This window comes from Phoca vitulina, unplaced genomic scaffold (assembly GCF_004348235.1).
Source record: "Phoca vitulina isolate PV1807 unplaced genomic scaffold, GSC_HSeal_1.0 scaffold41, whole genome shotgun sequence".
NCBI lineage: Eukaryota > Metazoa > Chordata > Mammalia > Carnivora > Phocidae > Phoca > Phoca vitulina.
In genome coordinates this window covers 6239567-6264965 of record NW_022589744.1, presented here as the reverse complement: position 1 = coordinate 6264965, position 25399 = coordinate 6239567, and the positions used below count along the sequence as shown (strand labels likewise).

Below are 25399 nucleotides of genomic sequence, written 5' to 3'. Positions count from 1 at the left end.
AGTTTATCGAGTACTTAGTGTGTGCTGGCAACTATAATAAGTGATTAACATAAAATTTTTTTCATTTAATCCTATGAGATACATAGTATCTCTCCCATTTTGCAGGTGAAGAAACTGAGGCTTATATTTCTTTTTTTTCTAGTTAATATGGATCAGTTCCAAGATAGATATCATCAGTTTTCTCTTACCCTGGAAAACACCATTTTTTTCCATTTAAAAACAGTAAATGTAAAATTGGTTGAGGTATTTGATTAGTTGTCCCAATATTATTTATTAATTAATTCATCTTTTTGATGAATTTAAAATTAATCTTTATTTTTTATGTTTACTTTGCACCATCTTAGGCTTCTTTTGTCTTCCATCAGTCAGTGTATCCTGGAGTAGTAACATTATTTTAATTACGATATTTTACTCCACTGGTTACTGTATTACTAACATATTATTTTAATTATATGTATTACTAACATATTATTTCAATTATTATAGTTCTCCAACTTTTTTTTAAGATTTTATTTATTTGAGAGAGAGAGAGTGAGCGAGCGAGAAGGGGGGTCAGAGGCAGAGGGAGAAGCAGACTCCCCGTTGAGCAGTGAGCCCGACATGGGGTTTGATCCCAAGACCCTGGGATCATGACCTGGGCCAAAGGCAGAGGCCCAACCAACTGAGCCACCCAGGCTCCCCCATTCTCCAATATATTTTAATACAATGTAGTGAAGACTAATATCTTGCTATTATTTAACTTTTCTTAATTATTTGAGCTTATTTTTCCAATTTTTTAAGAATCTTTTAGTCAAATTATAAGTGAGAATTTTAATGGATTGGATTATAATAGGAAGAATTTTCTCTTTAGATGTAATTACTATTACCAGCACATTTAATAGCTGAGTAAAGTGAATCTTGTAGTGTTTAGTTTATCCAAGATCATCCAGATAGAAAATGGATGAACTGGAATTCATCCCAGTTGTTAATTAATTTCAATAATGTTTGAAAGTAGGACACGTAATTTAATTGAAGGAACCTGATCTCTTAGATATAACGTATTATAAAATTCTTAAGAATTTCCTCCAACAACTTTTCATAACAGAGTTTGGTTTTCACTTGGTGGTAAAGAAAACAAACAAAAAATAGTAAAGGATTCTTAGATAAATGATTTTTTTCCTACTGACCTGTAAATGCAAAAGGTTTGTAATAAACGAATAGAAAATTTATAACGGGAAAATATACATTTTTGGTGAATATATTTTAAAAGGTAATTAATGCCATGAAAAATGTTTATCATTTAACATTTGAAAATGTAAGCTAGAAAAGGATGGAGTATGATCAAAATCCATATAGATATATATATTTACATGTTCATATATGCACATGCATATACACTGGAAGTAAGTGTATTACAATGTTAATATTTGAAATTATAGTTAAGTTTTTCTTAAGTGGTTGTATTTATTTCACAAATATTCTACAGTAACCATGTTATTTTAGCAGCCAGGAAAATATTGGATATTATACGTTTTAAACTATTTAAATGCTTGAGAATATACAACTAAAATAAATTTTTTGTTCTACTTTTAGAACCAGCTTTTTCTAACGCCCTCTTATTTATAATGTTAATATTTTATTTTAAAAACAGACTTGCTCCTTGACATATATGAAGGTCAAATCACAGCAATTCTGGGTCATAGTGGAGCTGGCAAATCTTCATTGCTAAACATCCTTAATGGGTTGTCTGTTCCAACAGAAGGTGAGCAAAAAGAAATTTCTCAAAGGCAAGATGTCCAGAGGTCATATGTTGCCTTTCTTATTTTAAGGTTAAATTGCTTAAGAGAAAATGACATTTCTTTATCTAACATTGTTTACCAGACTATAGGATTTTGAATATACTTTATATTTCCCAAGTTTTTATGAAAATCATTAGCCTTATTTCATTGCTATGTGATATTCCAGAGAAAATATATACCACCCGGAACATATATTTATGTTAAGATTAATTTGTAGTTGTTAACAAATTGTGAAGTCATTATTTTAGATATTTGTGAATATATGCCAACATTTTCCTGAATAGGATCTCGAAGCATTAATAAAATGTATTATCTTGCCAATGTTAAATTATTTTTAACTTCTATTTTTAGGATCAGTTACCATCTATAATAAAAATCTCTCTGAAATGCAAGACTTGGAGGAAATCAGAAAGATAACTGGTGTTTGTCCTCAATTCAATGTTCAATTTGACATACTCACTGTGAAGGAAAACCTTAGGCTGTTTGCTAAAATAAAAGGGATTCAGCCAAAGGAAGTAGAACAAGAGGTAAATGGGCATGCTTGGATTAGCAAATTAAGTTTGCCAAGTTAGAATTTGCCTTAGTGATTTACCTGCCCTGTTATGAATAGAATTTAGGCAGTGAGGTCCTATAAAAAAGATCTGCTGTAACAGACAGTTCAAATTGTATAGCATACATTGTCTTGGATTTTAAGTTTTGTGTATTTTCTTGCATAGGTACAAAGAATTTTATTAGAATTGGACATAGAAAACATTCAGGATAACCTTGCTAAACATTTAAGTGAAGGACAGAAAAGAAAGCTGACCTTTGGGATTGCCATTTTAGGAGATCCTCAGGTAAGTGAGATTCTGCATGCGTGGAAAGCAGATTTAGTAAAAAGTCAAGCTCTTCTTTTACCACTAAAAGTAGTAGAGATCTCATTGTAATGTATCAAGAGAGACTCTGCTGTTAAACTATGGGTATAAGTATATTGGACCTAAATGGTTGGATAGTTATTATTTAGTTTATTACTGTTATCCATGCTACCATGTGAGAAGAGTTAATGTGGGAGAGATATATTTTATACATTATCATCCTCTGTAGATTTTGCTATTAGATGAACCGACTGCTGGGTTGGATCCCTTTTCAAGGCATCGAGTTTGGAGTTTCCTCAAGGAACACAAAGCAGGCCGTGTGATCCTCTTGAGTACCAATCTCATGGATGAGGCTGACGTCCTGGCTGGTAATTGTTCGTTTTATCTCAGTTTTATAATAAAGAATTTGGGAAATGTGTATTTCTAGGACAAGCACCATGCTCCCATGACCTTCATGTGTGCTCCATTCCATAGCAGTCCAGGGAATGACAAGTCTAACCCCCTCTAGAATTCCTCACTGTGCATTTGCTAGATTGTAACCTCTAATAAAAAATTGTAAGGATTTTTCAGCTTTCAATTAATTTAAACATTGGAATCAATATATATCTGGGTGAAAACTATCCACTTATTCTTTAGCATACGGAGTGGAAAATGTGGCAATGTAATTTCTGGGTTGGTTTTTTTGTTTTGTTTTTTTTTCAAGAATTGTTGGAGGGCACAAAAATAGACTGGAACTCATAAGTTCATTTTAAATGCATCAACTTTAATGTGTATTTCAAATTTTTAAATGTATGTTAGATACATTTATTTCCTGTAGAGCACTTCTCCTTTGGAAATCTGAGCATTGGCTCCTCACCTATATTTTCTTTTTTTTTTTTTTTTTTTTTTTTAAAGATTTTATTTATTTATTTGACAGAGAGAGAGACAGCGAGAGCAGGAACACAAGCAGGGGGAGTGGGAGAGGGAGAAGCAGGCTCCCTGCTGAGCAGGGAGCCCGATGTGGGACTCGATCCCAGGACCCTGGGATCATGACCTGAGCCAAAGGCAGACGCTTAACGACTGAGCCACCCAGGCGCCCCTCACCTATATTTTCTAGAGAGGGAAGAAATGACTCCCATCATCCTTTCTTTCTTGCTTCTTTTTAATCAGATAGAAAAGTGATCATGTCCAGTGGGAGACTGAAGTGTGCAGGGTCTTCTGTCTTTTTGAAGAGAAAATGGGGTCTTGGATATCACTTAAGGTAAAGACTTTGGGGATAGATTGGATATATACATATATATATGTACACACATATACATAGATATATGCTTTCTTTTTTTAAAAGAAGATTTTATTTGTTTATTTGAGAGAGAGAAAAAAAGTGCACGAGCAGGGATGGGGGGCAGGGAGGAGCAGAGGAAGAGGGAGAAGCAGGCTCCCACTGATCAGGGAGCTGGATGTGGGGTTCCTGGATCCCAGGACCCCAGGATCACAACCTGAGCAGAAGGCAGATGCTTAACCAACTGAGGCACCCAGGCACCCCATATAAATGTTTTCAATACTGGTATATCAAAAAGGCAGACAATTATGAGGGACAGTTGGCCTTATGCTTCATTTTTGCCAAACTATTGGCTAGTGTTTCCCAAATGTTTTTCCTGCCTCCTTGTATCTTTATTAATGCTAATGATAAGCAGAATCAACAGGGCTACTTCATGGACCACTTTCCAGGTAGCTCCTCTGTGTATCCTAAATCTCTCTCTTCTTCCCACCCTCCATTTCCCTCAGCTGATCCATACAATCCTGTAACATATTTTCATTCTTTCATTGGGCACAAAATCAAATAATTTCAGAAGCTAGTATCAGAAGTGGGAGAGAGTTAAGAGCACCCTATCTAACAAAGTGTGTCCAGGTGAAAAGAATTTTATAAAACCCAAACCAAAAACTCTATAGCCAAACAAAACATGCATGTAGGCCAAACTTCCCTATTAGTCATTAATTCCTGATAGCTACACAATCTGGTGTAATTATTTTCCCTAAGCAGTTTCTTCTGCCTGATGTTCATGCCTTGCTCTGTTTATCTTCCTACTTGAAATATAGTTTCACTTACAGCATGCATTTGTTTTTATATTTTTAATTGTTCTGAATTTAAACACCTCCTCTGTAGAGATCATAGGATTTTTCAAACTGATGGCATTATTATTATTATTATTACTTCTGTTGTTGTTATTTACTCATTTCGTTTGTTCTCTAAAGCCAAGTAAAGTAGTACTCAAAGGCTAGGTATTCAGTAAAAGCCCTTCTTTTGTGATAGCAGTAGAGAAAATACAAATCAATGACCTTTTCTTTTAAATATTAGTTTGTACAGAAATGAAGTATGTGATCCAGAAAAAATAACATCCTTCATTAATCATTACATCCCTGATGCTAAATTAAAAACAGAAAACAAAGAAAAGCTTGTGTATACTTTGCCCATGGAAAGGACAAATAAATTTCCAGGTAACTTAAATATGATTACAATGGAATGAAATTTGGGAACAAGTGTTCACCACATTATTACAGCTTTCATTATTTAATGGATTTGAATTTTGTATTAGGTTGGGTTCCCTAAAAAGCAGAACTTGAAATGAGGACTTTAGCGCACTTTGGTAATTGATGCCTAGAAACACCAGGAGGGAATGGGGACATGAGAGTGGGAAGCGAAGGAGGCTAGGGGAAATTTGCATTATTGAGCAGGTGGTTGCAATACGAAATTGAGATGTAATACCATTGGAATAAATAAGTGAATAAGTGAGCAAGGGGCTCAGAGTTATGTCACAAGAGGGGTGAGAAAGCTGGGGTATTTATTTGCCACTCCCTACCCTTCATTGTTTAAGAGATGCTTTCAGGAGCATTAATTTTCTAACCCATATGACTTGTGCTCAACAGGAACTTAGCATACTTCACAGCCCATAACAAAATGCCTTCAGGCAGGTGTTAATAAACAGATATACTGTGTGTGAGTGAGTACAGAAGGGATGGGGATAGCCTCAAGTTGTCTCCTGTAGGTTCCCTTTTATATTTTAATTTAATTGTGTATATATTTATTTTGCAGGAAAAAAAAAACATAGTTTATTTATTCTACAAAAGTATTCACCATAGGTCCCCAGTCTGCTGAGTAGCATTCCCAACCTAGGATTTGTTGGATAAGTAATTCTAATAATAGCTAACCCTTGGTACAATGTTTATTATGAGTCAGGCGCTGTTCCTAATAGTTTCATTTATATCAACTCATTTAGTCCTACAACTATTCTATGAAGTAGGTGCTATAGTCTTCCCTGTCTTGCAAATGAGGAAATATATCTGTCTTTTTTAATTTAAAAAGCTTCCTTTTTATCTAAATATTTAGTTTGTTAAAGGTTTAACTCTCTGCAGGCCTGATTTAAAGAGGCTCATTTTGGATGATTCTTTTTTTTTAAGATTTCATTTATTTATTTGACGGTAAGAGACACAGCTAGAGAGGGAACACAAGCAGGGGGGGAGCTGGAGAGGGAGGAGCAGGCTCCCCACTGAGCCTGACATGGGCCTCAATCCCAGGATTCTGGGATCATGACCTGAGCCAAAGGCAGATGCTTAACAACTGAGCCACCCAGGCGCCCCAAGGATGATTCAATCTTATTAAGCAAATACTCAGGAATTCAGATTTAGTCTCACCCCCAAATAAGGCAGCTCTCTGTGTCCTCGTAGGAGCTGCCAGATGGTGTTCTCAAGTCCATAGGCTATACTGTGTTATTCTGTCCAATGAGATACAACTAGCCTTCTTTTTTTGGTTAGGGGAGGAGAATAGTGAGTTATATGCTGATAGTACTATGAGAACATGTCACACCAGAGTCCCTGGTGTTGATGTTTTGGTCCATGGCAGCCTCTTTATGCTGACCATAAGCCTCTGCAAGTCCAATGGCATTCTTATGTCCTGTAGGAAATATGGAAGATAATAATAAATGTTTATTGGGAACCTATTATGTAAAAGGCACTGCTTGAGACACTAGTGATACAGAGTTAAATAAGACATCTGAGTCCCTACCCTCATGGAGGGTGCATTCCATTGGGTGGGGAGAAGTGGACACACACAATAAGCCAAGGTATATTACAATTGCAATAATAAACAAGGTGATAGGGTTTAGAGAGAAAACTAATGTCAGGTTGGGGTTTATATAGAGTGCCAGAAGTACAAAAGAAGAAAACGATCAAAAGCATTCCAAACAGGGGGGAAAGAGATGTCTGGAGTGCAGTGAGTGTGGGAGGAGATTGGCAAGTGGGGGTGGGTAAGGTTGTAGGGATAGATAGAGGTCCACCCATACAGAGCTTTAGAAGCTGTCATGTGGTGTTTGAATTTTATCTTAAATGCACTGAGAAACCACTGAAAGTCATTAAATGGGGGATTGATGTGATGTGACTTATATTTTCATTCTCTGGCTATAAAAGAGCACTCTGGGTACAGAAGAAGAGTAGACGCTGGGAGACCAGCCATGTGACCATTTCAGACTTACGGGTGAAAGATGATCATTATGCTACCATGGTGCCAAGTGAAAGGTGGATGAAAATGGCTGGATTTGAAACATATCTTGAGATAAAGCCAAAGAACCTGACTGTTGGCCAATCTGTGGAGCACGAGGAGAAGTGAAAAATCCAGAGGGACTTCTAGAATTTTGGCTTGAATCACCTGGTGGAAGATGGTGTCATTTGTTATAAAATGATGAGAGACAGTTGGGTAGGATGGAGAAGAAGGAATTAATGTTCTGTTTTAGAAATATTTGCTTTGAGATGCTTTTAGACTTCAAAGTGGAGATGTCAAGCAGCTAAGTACACAGTTGGTTATAGGATATTGGAAATCAGAGAACACTCAAAGTGAGAATTGAACTTGGGAATCATTTGCATGGGGATGGATTTAATGCAAAGGGATTGGATTTGAGTGTAGGGAAAGAGAAGGTGATCCAGGACTGAGCCCTCAGGAGAAAGTAGAGGAAGAGTCAGAGAATGGTGGAAATCAAGAGCCCCCCATGAACTTGAAGGAAAAACAAAAGAACATATATGTTTTTATTAACTCAAGGGAGACAATGTTTGTAGAAGGACAAAGTAGTCAACAGTTTTCAATGTCCCTGAATGAGAGAGAGAGAGAGTTAAAAGAATTTTTAAAAAGCTCTTGTCCATTGAATTTAAAATGTGGAATCATTGATGACCTTGTAAGAACAGTTTCTGTGGAGGGATAGGGATAGCATTTGGATTTGTGGGGGTTCAGTTGAATAGGATGTGACAAATTAAAGGTGGTAAAGTAGACAAATCTTTGAGCCCTGGGTGCATGTGTGTAGCAGTGGGCCAGTGGTAGGAGGAGATTGGGTTTTTGTTGTTGTTACTTGTTTTTGTTTAATGGGTTAACTTACAGCATTTTGCCTGCTGTTTGGGATGGCCCAGTACATGTAGGAGAAATTGATGATACAAGCCAGAGAAGGGCAGGAGATTACTTTAGGAAGTCCTCGAGATGCCTGAATGGGATGGAATTCAGAACACAAATCAAAGAGGTAGCCTTTGGTGGGAGCAGCTCTAAGTCTTCCACCTGTGCAGAACCAAGACCCAGAATATGGGTAGAAATAAACGTTCATTTGTGTGGGGGTGAGAAGATGATGTTCTTTCTTTTTTTTTTTAAGATTTTATTTATTTGACAGAGAGAGACACAGCGAGAGAGGGAACACAAGCAGGGGGAGTGGGAGAGGGAGAAGCAGGCTTCCCACAGAGCAGGGAGCCCGATGCGGGGCTCTATCCCAGGACCCTGGGATCATGACCTGAGCTGAAGGCAGACGCTTAATGACTGAGCCACCCAGGCGCCCCAGTGATGTTCTTTCTGATTGCTCATATTTCCTCAAAGAAGTGTTCTGGAAGTTCATGAGCTGAGAATATAAGAGTACAGATGATTTGAGGGTAGAGGGGAGAGTTCTGACATATTCATTTCAGAGAGGAAGAACAGTCTAATAAAATTTTCTTTTTGCTTACTGTGATATTCCAAAGACATATATTTTTCTGAACAATATTCTGGATCATCTTTTAAATAAGTGTTAATTTACTGGGTTTTGTTATCAATGTGGAATTTAAAATGTATCTATTCCGGTCTGTTGCCTTAGACCTTTTCAGTGATCTTGATAAGTGTTCTGGCCAGGGTGTGACGAGTTACGACATTTCCATGTCAACTCTGAATGACGTCTTCATGAAACTGGAACAAGGTAAATTCATTGTATAAGTAACAGAAAATCAATTTCCCAATAATCATGTATTTAGTATTTTATAATGCTTTATGCATGATTTACACTAAAGAATGCTAATAATTCCAAATTTGACTGATGTTTGGGAAGGGTTGTATTGTTTTCTAATATCATTACTAGGACTGAACACAGATCCCTTCTTGGAATATAAGAAATTTCTCTGCAAACTATTTGCTTCCTATTTCAGCAGTTTTCTCCTATCACCAGATGCTCATTGCTTCTTGGATATTCTGAGGATGTGAAAGGCTCTCAACCAATATCATGAAGTCTGAGCAGATATTTCTTATAAAAATTGCTCTTAGCTTGTTCATGTAGAAAATTTCACTAAGTCTTAATGGAGAAAATGCTAGGATCATCTCCTGTGTATTCTAATGGGTAGTAATAATGAGAAGGACAATCATTTACAGAGCCTCTATCCAGAAATTTTGATCGATGTGTGGATACAGTGCATTACCTTTCTACAATAACCTTTCAACAATAGGCATTGGCAGCATTCTGCAGAGGAGAAAACTAGACCTAAGAGTAGTTAAGTGATCGGTCCTAAGTCATGCCACTTGTAAGTCATGTATTTGAGAATCAGATATGGGTCTTGTGGCTTCAGAGCCGGTAATTGTTCGCCCACATTTTGAAATTCTTGACAGCTTAATAGCTGACATTTAGGCATCAATGATTGGCTATTTCTATGGAAAATATTTCTTGAAATCCCTCAGAATATTGCTACATATGGGACCTTCTATGCCTTTTCAAAGGCTAGGCATAATGAGGTCACCCTTTACTGAATTCTTCTTTGGTATGAATTTAGTTATATTTTATCACTGAGTTTATTGAATGTGGACATGATAAATATAATTTGTTTCTTATATTACTTGCCTTGTAACCATTGTAAAACAACTTTTAATGTTATGAAAAAGAGAGAACTGTGATGTCCAAGGATGGCATTAATAATGTGTGTGTGTGTGTGTAGATTTTGAACAAGCAGAGATAAGAGACGGAGAGAGCCTACATGAAAAAGAGCCATCTTGCTCTCCTTTCCCTGAAATGCCGAAGGCTGTGAGTGACATGGGCCTCTGGAAAATGCAGATCGGTGCAATGGCACGGCTCCGTTTCTTAAAGTTAAAACATGGGAAGAAAGAGCTTCTGATCCTGTGAGTATCAGAGAACTGTGGGTTTTGTTAGTGAGTTTCAAGAGAGGGTTAAACCAGAAGAGAATTTAAAACTAGAGCATAGTACCCAATGTTCTTGCCAGAACATGGATAGATACATTTCATTTTTACTGACAGTAGGAATGCCTGGATGGTAGCACTTGATTAGCCTTATACACAGGTCTGTTTAGTTTTCATGGTTTGATAGCCTGGTGTTTACATAGCAATGCCTTTTAGTACTGTGTGGGGCGCCGCGGTCTGCTTTCAGAATTTCAGCACCTATAATCATGCCTGGCATAGAGTTGGTACCCAACAAAAATTTGTGAAATATCTGTCAATAAATAAAATTGCTACAGATTCATGTGGTTATTTTTCTTTATTGGTAGACTCTTGGTATTTGGGATTGCAATGTTCCCTTTGATTGTGGAAAAGATACTTTATGCTCTGTTAATTCAAAAGAGTGATTGGGAATTTACACCTGAACTGTATTTCCTCTCTCTTGGACAACCTCCCGAAGACCTTCGTACCAGCCTATTGATCATCAATAACACAGGTGAAGAGAAGAACAAAATTTTAGTCCAGAAATAAGTTATTTTTATGTAGAGAGGAAAAAACAAATCATAAGAGAAGAAAATGTGTATTTAGACTTCATTTATAGAAAATAGCTGAGGTACAGTGCATATTTGCTCTGATTTTGGAGATGATGGAGATGGTGGGATAAGACAGAAGGAGCATGGGTGAGTCACTATATAACCTGGTTAAAGCAGAACTGCCTATCTACCTGACCGCCCTAAGCCATTATGTGAGAGAGAAATAAACTATATTGACTGAACCACTCTATTTGAGATCTCCTTGTTACAGCAGCCTAAGCTGTTCCATAAATATTATACAAACTGATTGACATGTAAAGAATGCATTTTTATACCCTATGCCCCTCCAATGGGATCTAGGAAGATTCCTTAAGACAATTTAATACCCATACTCTTGTTATCCTAAATTATGGGTAATTGGTTTTGTCTAACTGCTTATTTAACTTTGAAGAAGCTTTTGTTTCTGCCTAAGATGTAAAATATATGTATGTATTCAGCATAGGAGACCTCTCTTGACGAGTACCCCAGCCCATTCTTATATTCATCTACAGTTGTGACTCAGGGTTATAGATTTTCCTCTTTAAACAAAGGTGGTCTTTTAACTTCTGTTTTTCATTCTTTTCAATTTGGGTTTTAGAAAGTAAGTTTTATTCACTCTGCTACCTTAAAATGGAAATTTTTGTGAATTATATATTTTATTTCTAAGATCCAGAAATTTTCAGCCTGTCATTGTCAGCCTATTCATTTTTATTTTTCAGTCTATTATTGTCTCATGTATATATTTTCCTCTCCAGTTACTCTAAGAACAATATGCTTGGATTAACTTATTTATTTTTCTTCTCTGTACTCAGTTGTGAGGTATTTTGTGATTTAAGTTTGGGGCTTCTCTGCCATCTTGTTCCTCTTTTCTCAAAGTATGATGATTCTTGGTAAGATGTTCATCATTGAATCAGGGAATCCCTGTTTGCCTAAGGGAATGTGGGTAACCTTTAAGGTTTCCTACCTTAGGTGACTGTGGAGATGGAGTGTGGATGCATGGAAAGCTTATTTTCTACGTATACGTTCCTTACCCACCTGGTGGGAATGCTGATTCATCTGGGGCTTGGTCCTGTTTTATGATCCCAGAACGCCTTCTATGTGTCCCCAGCATGAACTCCCTTTCAAAGTCCAAATGAGCAAAAAATGAGAGTCCCCTTTTTTTCTTTTCCCATTCCATCCTGTCCTTTTAATTGTCTGGAGTTACTTTAGATCTCGCCCTGCTGTTTTCCCCAAATAGTATCTCTTAAAAAGTAAATCTGAGGACTTGTATGCTGGGGACGACTGCAGCTGCTGCCCGCTCCGTGTGGACCACGGGGAGAGAACTGGGGTCCCTTTGTTCCAGGCGTGGTTAACCAGTTAATGAGCATGGCTGTGGCTTCGGAGCCCACTTTGTCCCCTTGAATTTGTCCACTCTGAGTTTCCATATCCTGGACATTAGTTTTACCTTTGTAGTTGTTTGCTCTTGTGTGCTCTAGGCTGTGAGTTTTCTTAGCTCTTATTTCTCTGTCAAAAAATCTCATCTGCTTTCTCCTTTAGGGGCCTATCAAAAACTTTGATAGTGGCACTCTTTTCATTTCTTACTAAATGTATACATATATTTAGGGAATAGATATGTATATAAAATATATGCATATTTTTTTCTTAAAGATTTATTTATTTTTAAAGATTCTACTTATTTATTTGTCAGAGAGAGAGAGAAAGAGAGCACAAGCAGGGGGAGCTGCAGGCAGAGGGAAAAGGAGAAGCAGGCTCCCCACTGAGCAGAAAGCGGACATGGAGCTCCATCCCAGGACCCTGGGATCATGACCTGAGCCGAAGGCAGATGCTTAACTGACTGAGCCACCCAGGCGCCCCTAGAATTATCTTGTTTTAATGGTCACATACATGTTAACTTGCACTAAACAGAATTATAAAGCTAACTCATCACAGCATAGGATTTGATAAATAAAAGATGGTAAAGTGAGCCAATTTTATTATTGTGATGCCCAAAGACACATGACTTCACATAATATTCTGTAAGTCTTGACTTTAAATTGTGTATGTGGTTTATTTTAAAATTTTGACATATATGTTCTTGCTTTCTATGGCCTTCTGTTATTGATTTCATACTAGAATCAAATATTGAAGATTTTATACAGTCAGTAAAGCATCAAAATATACTTTTGGAAGTAGATGACTTTGCAAACAGAAACGGCACTGATGACCTCTCGTACAACGGAGCTATCATAGTTTCTGGTAAACAAAAGGTATTTTGCATCTTGGTTTTGCTTTCATGAAAAAAAGTAATAAAGTGCTACATTTTTAACTGTTTTAAATGGCAGTCAACCCAGCTAGTATATAGCAACTTGATTTAAAAACATTTGGGGTCATTATTGAATACACTGTGAAGTTTAAATAAGCTTTTGTAAAACATTTTCAATCTTAACTTTGGAATTAGATGATTTTTACATTTGAGAGTAGCTAAGTGTAATTGCATTATTCAGATTCAATAAAATATTAGACCTTATAATTACCAACCATGAATTTAAAGAATTTTCTTCGGTGGCTAACTACTCAAAAGTTGTTTTCATATACAGTTGACCCTTGAGCAACACAGGTGTTAGGGGCGCTGAACCCCTGCACAGTTGAAAATCTGCATATAACTTTTAACTCTCTAAAAACTTACCTGCTAAGAGCTTACTGTTGACTGAAAGCCTTACCAATAACTTAAACAGTCGATTAACACATACTCTGTGTGTTATATGGATTGTATACTGTGTTCTTGCAATAAGATAAGCTAGAGAAAAGACAATGTTATTAAAATCATTAGGAAGAGAAAATACATTTACACCACTGTACCATATTTATCAGAAAAAATTCATGTATAAGTTAACAGTGTAGTTCAAAACCATGTTGTTCTCGGGGCAACTGTATTGAGAATATACATTAAATACTATAAAAGTCACATGAAATCTCTGAGAGAGAAGTGTTCTCAGTCTACTGTTAACTTGTTTCAATTTCGGTAAAAGAGTCCAAGGGATAGAGATTGTTCCAGGTACAAGACCATTGAAAATATATCCTAATTGAAAGTAAAACTCTGAGTTTTACTTAAAAGCCAGTGAAAAGCTGGGAGCCCACATGAAATGAACTACCTCATTATTTCTGGCTACAAGGAAATAAAAACCAAAACAAAAGCTTTGTAAGATATGTCATTGAATCCAGTTCCGTCTAAACTAAGTACATGGTAAAAAATGCAGTCTTAATCGGGTGCACATGTGAAACTAATGTAACATTGTCTGTCAACTATACTTCAATTGAAAAACAAAAGTAATCTCTTTGTGCCAACTGCAGGAAACTGCACTGCTTGGCAATTGCTTTGTTACTTATCTAACATACTTATTACCTGAACCAATAGAATATTTAAACCCTACTGAGCCTCTTGATAAATGCATAAACATTTTCATAAATATAAAGAATATAAACATTGTCTTAGAAAACATAAAAATGGCTCATTGGCAGTGTAACCATGAATAGTTTATGCACCCTGTGCTTATCTCCTATCCAGGAGATCAGAGCTCCTTTGCTTGCTCACTATAAACTGACTGTGTCTCCTTATCGGGGCTACTTTTATATTCAGTTATTTGAAATTTCCTCATCAGCAAAATGAGGACAAAATGGTCTAAAATTAGTAATACTAAGAAAAAATCAAATAGCTGGCTCTACAACCAATTTATTATCCCCTTTCACAGATGAGGAACCTGAAGCTCAGAAAGGTCAGTTAACTTGAGGATGATCACACAGAGTGTGGCACTATTGGGATTTTAATATAAAAATTTTTTCTTTGTTCTTTAATGACAGAATTAACATCATTTTATTTGTTTTTGTTTTATTCAAAGGATTACAGATTTTCAGTTGCGTGCAATACCTTGAGACTGCACTGTTTTCCTATTCTTGTGAATATTATTAGCAATGGGCTACTTCGAATGTTTAATTGTACACAAAATATTCGAATTGAGAGAAGCCCATATCCTTTTGTAAGTATTGGATTTACTCATTCTAAACAATTAAGAATTTGGCAAGCAAATGTTTTCCCTCCATAGCTTTTAAATATTCATCATTGACTGTTAATCCTAAAAATGTTTTTGTCCTAACATTTTAAACATTATATCTAACAAAATATCATTTTTCCCCTTGGTTTTATCAAAGAATGCTCATGGGGGGAATACTTTTCAATATTATGTCATAGTCTTCTAGAGAATCTTCTGCAAAGACACAGACTTGATTGCAGAAGTGTATTGGAGAGAGTGTGAGTGCCGCTGTGTGTGTGTGTGTGTGTGTGTGTGTGTGTGTGTATACACTGAATTGGAAATCAAGAACACTTGTAAAACAGCTTTAGAATCTTGTAAGTCTAATCTAATTTGTTGGTGGACCATTCATTGACTAAATGGGTAGTAGACTGATATGAAGGAGAATTTGCCAGTTCTCGGGCTGTATGTCTTCTGGTTAATTTCTTCACCCACCCCTAGTTGTATGCATTATATGGGTATCTGACGCACATGGGCTGCATCTTCAGGGTTTTTGTCAGCTGGCTACAGCCTGGATTTAGATGGCAGGTAGCAGTAGTGGGAGCCAGGAGAGCAGGAGGATCCTGCAGCCTGGGCTGCAGTCACATTGCTTCCCCCCTTTGTGCCTCCCCTGCTCCCCTGCCCAGAAGTGACAATGTCTTCTTGCTTCATCCTCATTGGCTTCTCTGATCTTCCCACACATGTAGCCCTTGCATGAGTATTTTCTATTTGAAGTCCTGAAGGTAGTAATGGTTTTCTGGTTAGACCCTGATACTCAAGAGGGATCTCTTAAAGCTGACTCAAACTGTTTTAAACCAGGAGACCGGAAGAGCAGTACATAGGATTAGAAATGGAGCCATCAAAAAGGGAAGCCCATTTTGTGACAAAGGGGTTGAATTCAGTTTTGGCTTTACTGCATTTGTGGTGCTGGGGGGACGAGCAAGAGCAGATGGACAGATTATACTTGAGTGGTCAGCATGGACACACGCACCATTGAGTTGAAGCCCCCACTGACCGTGAGAACTGGGACAGTGCAAGGGTAGGGGAGTCTGAAGGGAACTCTCCAGAAAGTAGAACCAACTGGCAGTAGAAAGACATAGATGTTACCCCCTCTTGGTCCTTTAGTTTCCTCATGTCATTACTTGTTTATTCAGGATCAACTAAAGTTTGGTCCCAGTTACTCTCTTAGGCATCCCGAGTCGCGCACACCTTTCTTTTCTCAGCCATTTTTATGAAGACAGTAATGGATTTTTGTACCTGGTGAAACATTCAAATTGATCCTTGTAGCCTCTAAAGCCTTAAGTAAAGCTTGAGAACTGCAGAATTATTTTGAGACAGGCTACTGCACTGCTGGACTGTGATTCTATTCAAGAGGCAGTCCTGTACCTAAGCATGGGCCCAGCCTCAGGCAGACACGGATTTGGGGATGGTGATTCAAAGTTGTCTCCTTCCCCACAAGCTTGGTGGCATCAAGTTTTCTTTTTAGCTCTTTTGCTTCCAAACACATCCAACCAGCTGCTGATGGCTTTACATATCTGTAACAAGATTAGCTGAGAAAGACATGCTGCTTAGGCCTGAGTGATCTGTTTCTCCAGGATCATAAGTCCCAAATTACTATTTTTTGCACTGTGGCAAAAATATATGACATAAAATTCACCATCTTGACCATTTTTAAGTGTACAGTTCAATAGTGTCAAGCATATTCACATTATTATGAAACAGATCTCTTAAATTTTTTCATCTTGCAGAACTAAAACCTCATTGTCCCTTTTCCCCCAGCTCCTGGCAATCACCATCCTACTTTCTGTTTCTGTTAATTTAACTACTTTTGATACCTCATATAAGGACAGTCATATAGTATTTGGTTTTTTGTGACTGGCTTATTTCCCTTAGAATAATGTCCTTGAAATTCATCCATGTTGCAACATGTAACAGGATTTCCTTCCTTCTAGAGGCTGAATAATATTCCACTGTATGTATATACCATGCTTTGTTTACCCCTTTATCTGTTGGTGGACATTTGGATTGCTTCCACCTCTTGGCTATTATGAGTAGTGCTTCTGTGAACATGTGGGAAGATATCTTTTTGAGACTCTGCTTTCAATTCTTTTCAATATATACCCTGAAGTGGGTCATAAGTTATATTTTACTTCTTTTTTTTTTCTAGGAGTTGAAGCCATATGTTAAATGATCAGAAATCATTTCCTTTCCCACATTCATGCATAGATGTTGCTGAATTAAGGCGTACACTTTTATTTTTATTTTTCAGTACTTCAAAAAGTGTATTTTAATGATAATTAGTATTTGTTTAATTTTTTAATTTCAATTTTAATTTTTTTATTAGTTTTAGAGGTAGAATTTAGTGATTCATCAGTGGCATATAACACCCAGTGCTCATTACATCAAGTGCCCTCCTTAATATCCATCACCTCATTACCCTCCTCCCCCATCCACCTCCTCTCCAGCAACCCTCAGTTTGTTTCCTTTAGTTAAGAGTCTCTTATGATTTGCCTCCCTCTCTGTTTTCCTCTTATTTATTTTTCCTTCCCTTTCCCTATGTTCATCTGTTTTGTTTCTTAAATTCCACACATGAGTGAAATCATATGGTATTTGTTTTTCTCTGACTGATTTATTTCGCTTAGCATAATACCCCCTAGTTTCACCCACATTGTGGCAAATGGCAAGATTTCATTCTTTCTGATGGCTGTGTAATATTCCATTGTTTACCATATATACCACATCTTCTTTATCCATTCATCTGTTGATGGACATCTGGGCTCTTTCCATAGTTTGGCTATTGTGGACATTGCTGCTATAAACCCTGGGGTGCGTGTACCTCTTTTAATCACTATGTTTGTATCCTTTGGATAAACACCTAGTAGTGCAATTGCTGGGTCGTAGGGCAGCTCTATTTTTAACTTTTTGAGGAACCTACTGTTTTCCAGAGTGGCTGCACCAGTTTGCATTCCCACCAACAGTGTAGGAGGGTTCCCCTTTCTCCACATCCTCACCAACATCTGTTGTTTCCTTAGTTATTAATTTTAGCCATGCTGACTGGTGTGAGGTGGTATCTCGTTGTGGTTTTAATTTGTATTTCCCTGATGCCAAGTGATGTTGAGCATTTTTTCATGTGTCTGTTATAAGAAGAATTAATACCTATTCTTCTGAAACTGTTTCAAAAACTGGAAATGGAAGGAAAACTTCCAAATTCTTTCTATGAGGCCAGCATTATCTTGATCCCCAAACCAGACAAAGACCCCACCCAAAAGGAGAATTACAGACCAATATCCCTGATGAACATGGATGCAAAAATTCTCACCAAGATACTAGCTAATAGGATTGAACAGTACATTAAAAGGATTATTCACCACAATCACGTGGGATTTATCCCTGGGCGGCAGGGGTGGCTCGACATGCTCAAATCAGTCAGTGTGAAAACACCACATTAGTATTTGTTTCATTTTTTAAAATATTCACAAGTTTAAAGTACCTTTTATATTTGCAGAATTATATGTTCTTCTGGACTGGACTGCCGGAAGGTTCCATGTTCTTGTTTTGGGTTGTGTGTAGCATTTCACCTTACATCTCCATGAGCAGTATCAGCGATTACAAAGTAAGAGAAGGGGGAAGAAAAGAGAACTTCAAGGACTCCAGTAATTGTGATTTAAATGCTATGTGTTCAAAATGTTTTCCTGTGAGAAAGACATAGAAGCATATGTCTAATTTAGATAGTGTAGTTAAGCATTATTTCTATCAAGTCAGAAACTTTACTTCTAAAAACACAAAATATTTTTTACTTCAAAACTGCGGGAAACATGCAGTAATTTTACAGGGATTCAAATTAATCTAAACTTGTAAAGGGGACTATTATACAACTTTTGACGACATTATTTCCCAGTGAAAAGGAAGAAATCATTGATATTTAAATTGAGGACCGGATGTAAGACTTAAATCCCCTTTCTACTGTGGCAAATAAAATTTTTGGTTATATTTGTACTTGATCATGTCTGTTATCCAAGGCAAAACAGTTAAATCAGATTTAGATAAGTCATCCTTCACTATTCTGAGCCAGTAACCCCCATAACATATTTGGATAATGGATAATTTTATTGTCCTTCAGGTCACAGAATAATATCTCTTTTGAAGGAAGTTTATGCCTTGATTATTATGAGGTCTGCTTTTCTATTCATTATGCGTGAGTTAAAGTGATGTGGGGAATCAAACGTATAAAATAAAACAATACTCATTTTCACAATGGCCATCGTTATGGAATTGGCTCTTTAGACCTCAGATTCCAAATAATATATATATATATATATATATATATATATATATATATATATATAAAATTATTAGAAGAATATTAGAAGAATATATATTCTTCTAATATTAGAAGAATATTAGAAGAATATATATATATATGTATATATATAAAATTATTAGAAGATTTAAAATGATTTGATTATATTTATCTTAAAATCTCTCCCAATGATGTTTGTTTTGGATTTGGATTTCAATTGAATCTATGTATATCCTGTGTTTTCTCATCAGAAGAGAGCTAAGTCCCAGCTATGGATTTCAGGCCTCTACCCTTCTGCCTACTGGTGTGGGCAGGCGCTGGTGGATATTAGCGTCTTCATTCTTCTTCTCCTTTCAATGTATTTAATTTTTTACATAGCCAACATAACGGAGATTTATATCACAAGTCGAATTGTGTTTGGTTTGGTAAGTAACACATTATATAGACAGTATCTTATAAAGTAATTCATGATAAATTATAACATTTGATATTTCCTATAAGCAAGACATTTTCATATTTTGTCATAAACTAAAACAAAAAAAGTTCAAAGTGCATGTGCAATAAGATTTTTTTTAAAAGATTTTTATTTATTTATTTGAGAGAGAGAGAGAAAGAGAGCACGAGCAGGGGGAGGGGCAGAGAGAGAGGGCGAAGCAGACTCCCCGCTGAGCAGGGAGCCTGATGCCAGGACCCTGAGATCATAACCTGAGCCGAAGTCAGACGCTTAACTGAGTGAGCCAGCCAGGCACCCCTGAAATAAGATATTTAAAAATATTTGTAATTTAATTTTTCCTTCCGTTAATACTTCAGTGTTTGACTTTGATTATTTGTATTATTTTCAGGTTGTATTTGGGCTTGGTTATGCAACTTCACTTGTCTTCTTGACATATGTGATATCATTTATTTTTCGCAAGTGGAAAAAAAATAGTGGCCTTTGGTCATTTTGCTTCTATATTGTAAGTACATATACAAACATATAAAGAGAGAGATGAGTAACTTTCAATGTAACATTAAATATAATCACCTTTGCCTTGAGAAATGTTACAGTATAATACACATTTATAATTTCTAATTATTTTCCCTTTTTCTTTTACATGTATATCTATTTCAGTGTCCTTGTCTATTGCATTTTTATACCACTGAAAAGCTACATATTTATGGAATATTGAAATGAAGGCAGACGCTTAACGACTGAGCCACGCAGGCGCCCCCATAATTCATCTAATTTTATAGAGGGGGAAAAAATTCAGGAGCTTGTTTAAGGCCACGTAAAAATCAGTGACGACTCAAGAATAAAACTGAGGTCTCAGACCTTATGTCATTCCTGATGTCAAAAAAATATGAGGTAGTAGGATGGTTGACAATACTATTTTAAAGTTTATGTTGATCAACATCTTGATTTGAGTGGGCTGAATTATACATCTTCACAGAGACCTCAAGCAGTTTGCAGTAATTTTATGCCTGATACAAAGAACTTATAGTTTCATTTAAAATATGTGTTGAGGATATGTACTGTGATAATTGACCTTTCATCATGCAATTTGTATCAGTTTAAACTATGCTAGTCTTAGGATTCACAAATCATATATAAAAATGTATCAGATGATGGTAAGTGCAGTTGCACTTTTATGATCTTGGGTAAATTTGTAAGGAAAGTATACTAAAGTCCCCTCATCACTGAGTGAAGCCACACTCAGCTGTTAATTTGTTTCTGGAGTCCAGTGGACTCTCCTAGCCCACGGGGTGTGGTCCTTCGTGGGTATCTCAGGCCCTTGTCTAATATGGAAGTACCTTTCAGCCTATGGTGGGGTATGGTAGTGCATCTTAGCACGCTGAGTGATAGCATGTTTCCTTTGTGCAGATTGCAATCCTCTCTTGTTCCAGTGGATGAGAAAGAAGGAAAAAACAATTCACAAAAGAAACTTGGAGGCTTGGTAGAATAAAAGAAGTTAGCTAAGTGGACCAATAGACTTGTAGTTATCAAAAATAAGGAGCTGGGAGAAAAATTAGGCACATGTGATGTCACGGAAACCAAGAGGAGAGATGTAACGTAAATGTGGATAATCACGTGATACCTTTGCAGAGAAATCGTGGTGGTTCCAAAATGAGAAAAATTTTTTGGATTTGCCATCTAAAATGCTTATTGTGTTCTTACTGAACACTTGATTACAAGTTACTGGTTTTATTCACAATCGTTTTTTATTTGTAGATTATACGTTTCCCCCAAACTGTAAGTTCACTTAGTAGTCACACAACATTCCCCTGCATAACAATCCCACAAAACAGTATAGTCTTCTAACCTAAAGATTTAGGAATCACACACACATAGGGTTTTGAGTTCCAACTTTGTCACTCACTAACTGTCTGGTCTTGAGGATGTTATTTGTTTCTCTGAACCCTCGATTTCCCATATGGAAGGAAGGGATAGTAAGAATGACCACATTATGGAGTTGTTGTGGGGATTAAAGCAAACAGCGCATGCTAAATTCTTAATGCCTGGTGTTTTGTGTAATATTCAGTGAATTTAGTAGTTACAATTCTTAGTGTTTTTATTATAATTCATACATTAATAAGATCAAGCAAAAGTTCAATACAGTGCTCAACACACACTTGTTGACTGATAAACTGATCCTTAAAACAGAACAATGAAAAATTATCTTTATCCCCCATCCCACATTTACCAGTATTTTAAAAGAAAATAAGTCCATTGCAATCAAAATGCACAGTCTCAATAAAATTATTTGTTTGGAATGGGGAAGAAATGGAGCAGGGATGACATTTAGAAAGCTTTAGTCTAAGTGGGAGGCAGTATGGACTTTTTAAAATAACCACCTGTCTAGCTTTCCATCCTATACAGGTTTTTACACCTTCACAATATTGTTACCTTAGTAATAAAAAGGTAAATTTCTCTCTTTATCTTATTGTCTTAGATTACACTTAATGCACTGTCAGAAAGTCTACCTGGTCACTTTAACATTCACCTTAATCTCCAGATTTTTATCTAAAATTTTTCTGTTGGGTAGCTAAAGGTCACATTTATTCTCATTAACAAAAACCCCTCACTTCCCTTATTCCTCTGAAAGTGGTGAATCTGTATGTGGGAAAATTCTGATGTATATGATGAGAACACCTACATCTTAAATATTTTCCCTAATATCAGTCAACTGCATATGTCTGACATGCAATATATTTTAACTTGCCTTGTAGGCCTCAATCATCATGTTTGACATTGTGCTGATTCACTTCACCTTGCCTACCTTGATTTCTACCATGGTTTTAGTTCCGTCAACCACCATGGGTGGGTTTCTAGCTTTTTTGGCACAGGTAAGAAATATTACCGACGGTGTCATTAATTTTGAATACGTAGCCTATTAAAGTGCTTTGCCCCAAATCTATAAAGATAGAATGCAGGCTAGTGGTTTCCTGGGGTTGGAGTGGGAATGGGGATTGACCACAAATGCATATGAGGTATGTCTCTGGGGTGATGGAGATGTTATTAAGTTGAATTATGGTGATGCTCTCCCAACTCTGTAAATTTACTAAAAATCTTTGAATTGTATGCTTAAAATGAGTGAATTTTATGGCATGAAAAATTAACCTCAATAAAGCTGTTTAAAAAGCTTTACCATATGCTCTATGCAAAACATAAGCATTGTCAAATGCTATTCAAAACTAATGCCAGGTTGAAAAATGTTGCCTAGTTTAATGCGTATTCATTATCCATTGCGAGGATAAAATCATATACAATGCCATTTATTTGTTCACAAATATATATTAAACAGTATTCTGTGTCAGTCACTGTGCTGGTCATTGGTGACACCTGATGAACAAGATAGCACAGTCCATCCTTCCACAGAGCTTGGTGGAGATGAAGACCTCAAGTCAATGCAAAAGGGCCTAAAGGATCCAAAGAAGAAGGGCAGAGTGCCAAGGGCAAGGTCCAAAGCATATCTGACACAATCTAGAGAGAGAATTCTTGGGGGAGGGGGGAAGCAATGCTGTTAAACAGAATCCTGAAGAATGAGCCAGAATTAATTAGCAGGAGAGTGGGGCAGAAGGTAAGCATGTTCTCTGGAGAGAAGCGATGGCACTGAAGCAGGGGAGACCAGGAGGCATTAAAGAAGGTTGGATTCAAATGGAAAGACATGTACGATGGGATGAGCCCAAGAGCTCAGCCAGGAACATACTCTTTAGAGCTCCGCATCATCCTGGATGATACTTCAAAGAAAGTAGAAAAAGCTGCCCTAATCATTTGTGTTCTTGGGAACCTGCGAAAGCCTTCTGTGTCTGCAAAAGCACTTTTCCATTAATTGAGCAACACTTAGAATTCGCAACTGGAAATTCATTCCTTTGCTTAAAGCATTTCTCTCCTAAGATATAAGCAGACCTACAAAGTGAACTACATTAACCTAGATCTGTCATACATTGTTTAGGAGGAATGAGCTACTTTCTGAATGCAATGATTGATGAAGAAAGAATAACATGATGGGACGAATTATTTTGGTGGGCAAGTCACCACCTGGGTAGGAAGGGGCCCTGAAAAGGCTCTTGAGGGGCATTTAGGACAAATATTGTCAACCCCTATTATTTGTCACAATGCAGGCTCCTCCCTCTGCTCTGCTTTCAGTAGACTTGAGGCAAACCTTAAACCAAAACATTAAAGAAAAAAATTGGAAAAGAAGAACAGACATAGGTTACCTGTTCACCAAGAGACAGCGTTGAGTGGGGGTCCCCTTTCTTTTCTGCAGGGAATTGCCTGTCACCAGTGCACACAGGGGAATCACACTTAATGAAGGAAATATGTAACATGTGGAATTCCATATTATCTAAATGCAAATCATAAAGCTGATGAACTTGCACTTAGCTGTTTTTCTTTTTGTCTTTGCAGAGAGCTTACGAGCACCAACCAAAATACCCAGAACACAGATATGACCCAAGCGGAGTTGATCTTCTAGTATGCCTAATAGTAAGAAGGCCTTTCTACCTCTCCACCTATTTTTTTTTATAGTTAGCATTTATTATCATAACTATTTGGTTTGTCTGATATGTGCCAACTTTGAAAGCACTTTTAATACAGTGTCAGAATAAGACTCAGAATAAGACAATTCAGACAGGATTCCAAATCACGAGTTACTTTTTACGAGCGCGTGTGGACTGTGTAGGTCCAGAGTGTAATATAAAATTAATTTTTCATGTTTATTTATCCTGTTTATTGCCACCTCCAAATTTGAGAGAGCTTGTAAGAAATATAGGTGCAATATAACTGAAATCCTTTGAATTAAAGATAAAAAGGGCACAGATGAGTAATAAAAATGAAAGGGAAAAATGATTATATTGGTATATTTAGGCTGAAGAAAGCTACTGGCTCTGAATACAATGTGTCTCTACTTTTCTAGGCATAGGAGCAAATATGGACAGAAGTGCCTGCCCCTGTGGCATTTATATTGTGGTGGAAGGAGACCGATAATAAACTAAATAGATAATATATATTGTGTGAGATGGGCAGTCAGGAAAAGCCTGATTGAGAAGTAAAGATCTGAGGGAGGCAAGGAGGCAAGCTACAGGGATAGCTTGGGGAAGAACATTCTAGGAGGAGGGGCACAAGTGATGCTGGCTTGTTCCAGGGTCAGCCAGGAGGCCAGTGTGGTGGTGGCCGAGGGACCAAGGGGAGAGCGGTACAAGAGGAGGTCATGGAAGTCACAGGGTCAAGTGCAGGGTGGACGGAGGGGGCTACACAGAGCAGTCTCGGCCACTATAAGGACTTTAACTTTTCTTTGAGTAACCGAGGAGTCAATGGGGGGTTTTAAGCAAAGCAATATGATCAGACTTATTTTTTAAAAGAGTACTTCTAGTGACTATATTGAGAATAGGTGTTTGGGGCACAGGGAGAAGAGGAAGGAGACCAGGTAACAAAGTGTTGCAATATTATAATGGGAAATTATGATGGCCTGGACCTGGGCGGGAGCAGCACAGGCAGGGACGAGAAGTTGGGTTCTGGGTAATTTTGAAGGTAGAGCAGATAGAATTTGTCGACAGATAGGATGTGGATTGTGAGAAGAAAGGAGAGAGGTGCCACTAAGCTGGATTGTCATTGTACAGCTGGATTTCTCCCCTGATTTGTAAAAATGTTTCCCATGTATTTTACTCGAAGACAAAGACCACCAATTTAATTCAGATGTTTAAGTAATATTTGTGAACTTATGCCTATATATAACTGTTTTTCTTTGCTCCTAGCCTTACTTGCAGGCTTTGATATTTGTTTTTATCCTAAGATGCATGGAAACAAAATGTGGAAAGAAAATAATGCGAAAGGATCCTGTTTTCAGGTTGGGATAAAACTTAATTTCGAACTTAATATCATATTTTAACGTTCCTCCGTAGTGG

The 25399-nt window shown here is 37.0% G+C and overlaps 1 protein-coding gene across 2 annotated transcripts in view; it reads left to right on the top strand.

Moving 5' to 3' along the window:
- ABCA6 (ATP binding cassette subfamily A member 6) overlaps positions 1-25399 on the top strand; it is an 84990-nt gene that overhangs the window by 42434 nt on the left and 17157 nt on the right. For both annotated transcript variants that reach the window (XM_032429789.1, XM_032429790.1), the window contains 17 exons: positions 1631-1741; positions 2130-2305; positions 2495-2614; positions 2862-3000; positions 3782-3872; positions 4968-5107; positions 8764-8862; positions 9866-10046; positions 10430-10596; positions 12785-12918; positions 14548-14685; positions 18221-18328; positions 19267-19440; positions 19858-19971; positions 22223-22339; positions 23904-23981; positions 25250-25341. In XM_032429789.1, coding sequence (XP_032285680.1) covers positions 1631-1741; positions 2130-2305; positions 2495-2614; positions 2862-3000; positions 3782-3872; positions 4968-5107; positions 8764-8862; positions 9866-10046; positions 10430-10596; positions 12785-12918; positions 14548-14685; positions 18221-18328; positions 19267-19440; positions 19858-19971; positions 22223-22339; positions 23904-23981; positions 25250-25341 — 2179 coding nt within the window. The remainder of the gene's footprint in view (positions 1-1630; positions 1742-2129; positions 2306-2494; positions 2615-2861; positions 3001-3781; positions 3873-4967; positions 5108-8763; positions 8863-9865; positions 10047-10429; positions 10597-12784; positions 12919-14547; positions 14686-18220; positions 18329-19266; positions 19441-19857; positions 19972-22222; positions 22340-23903; positions 23982-25249; positions 25342-25399) is intronic.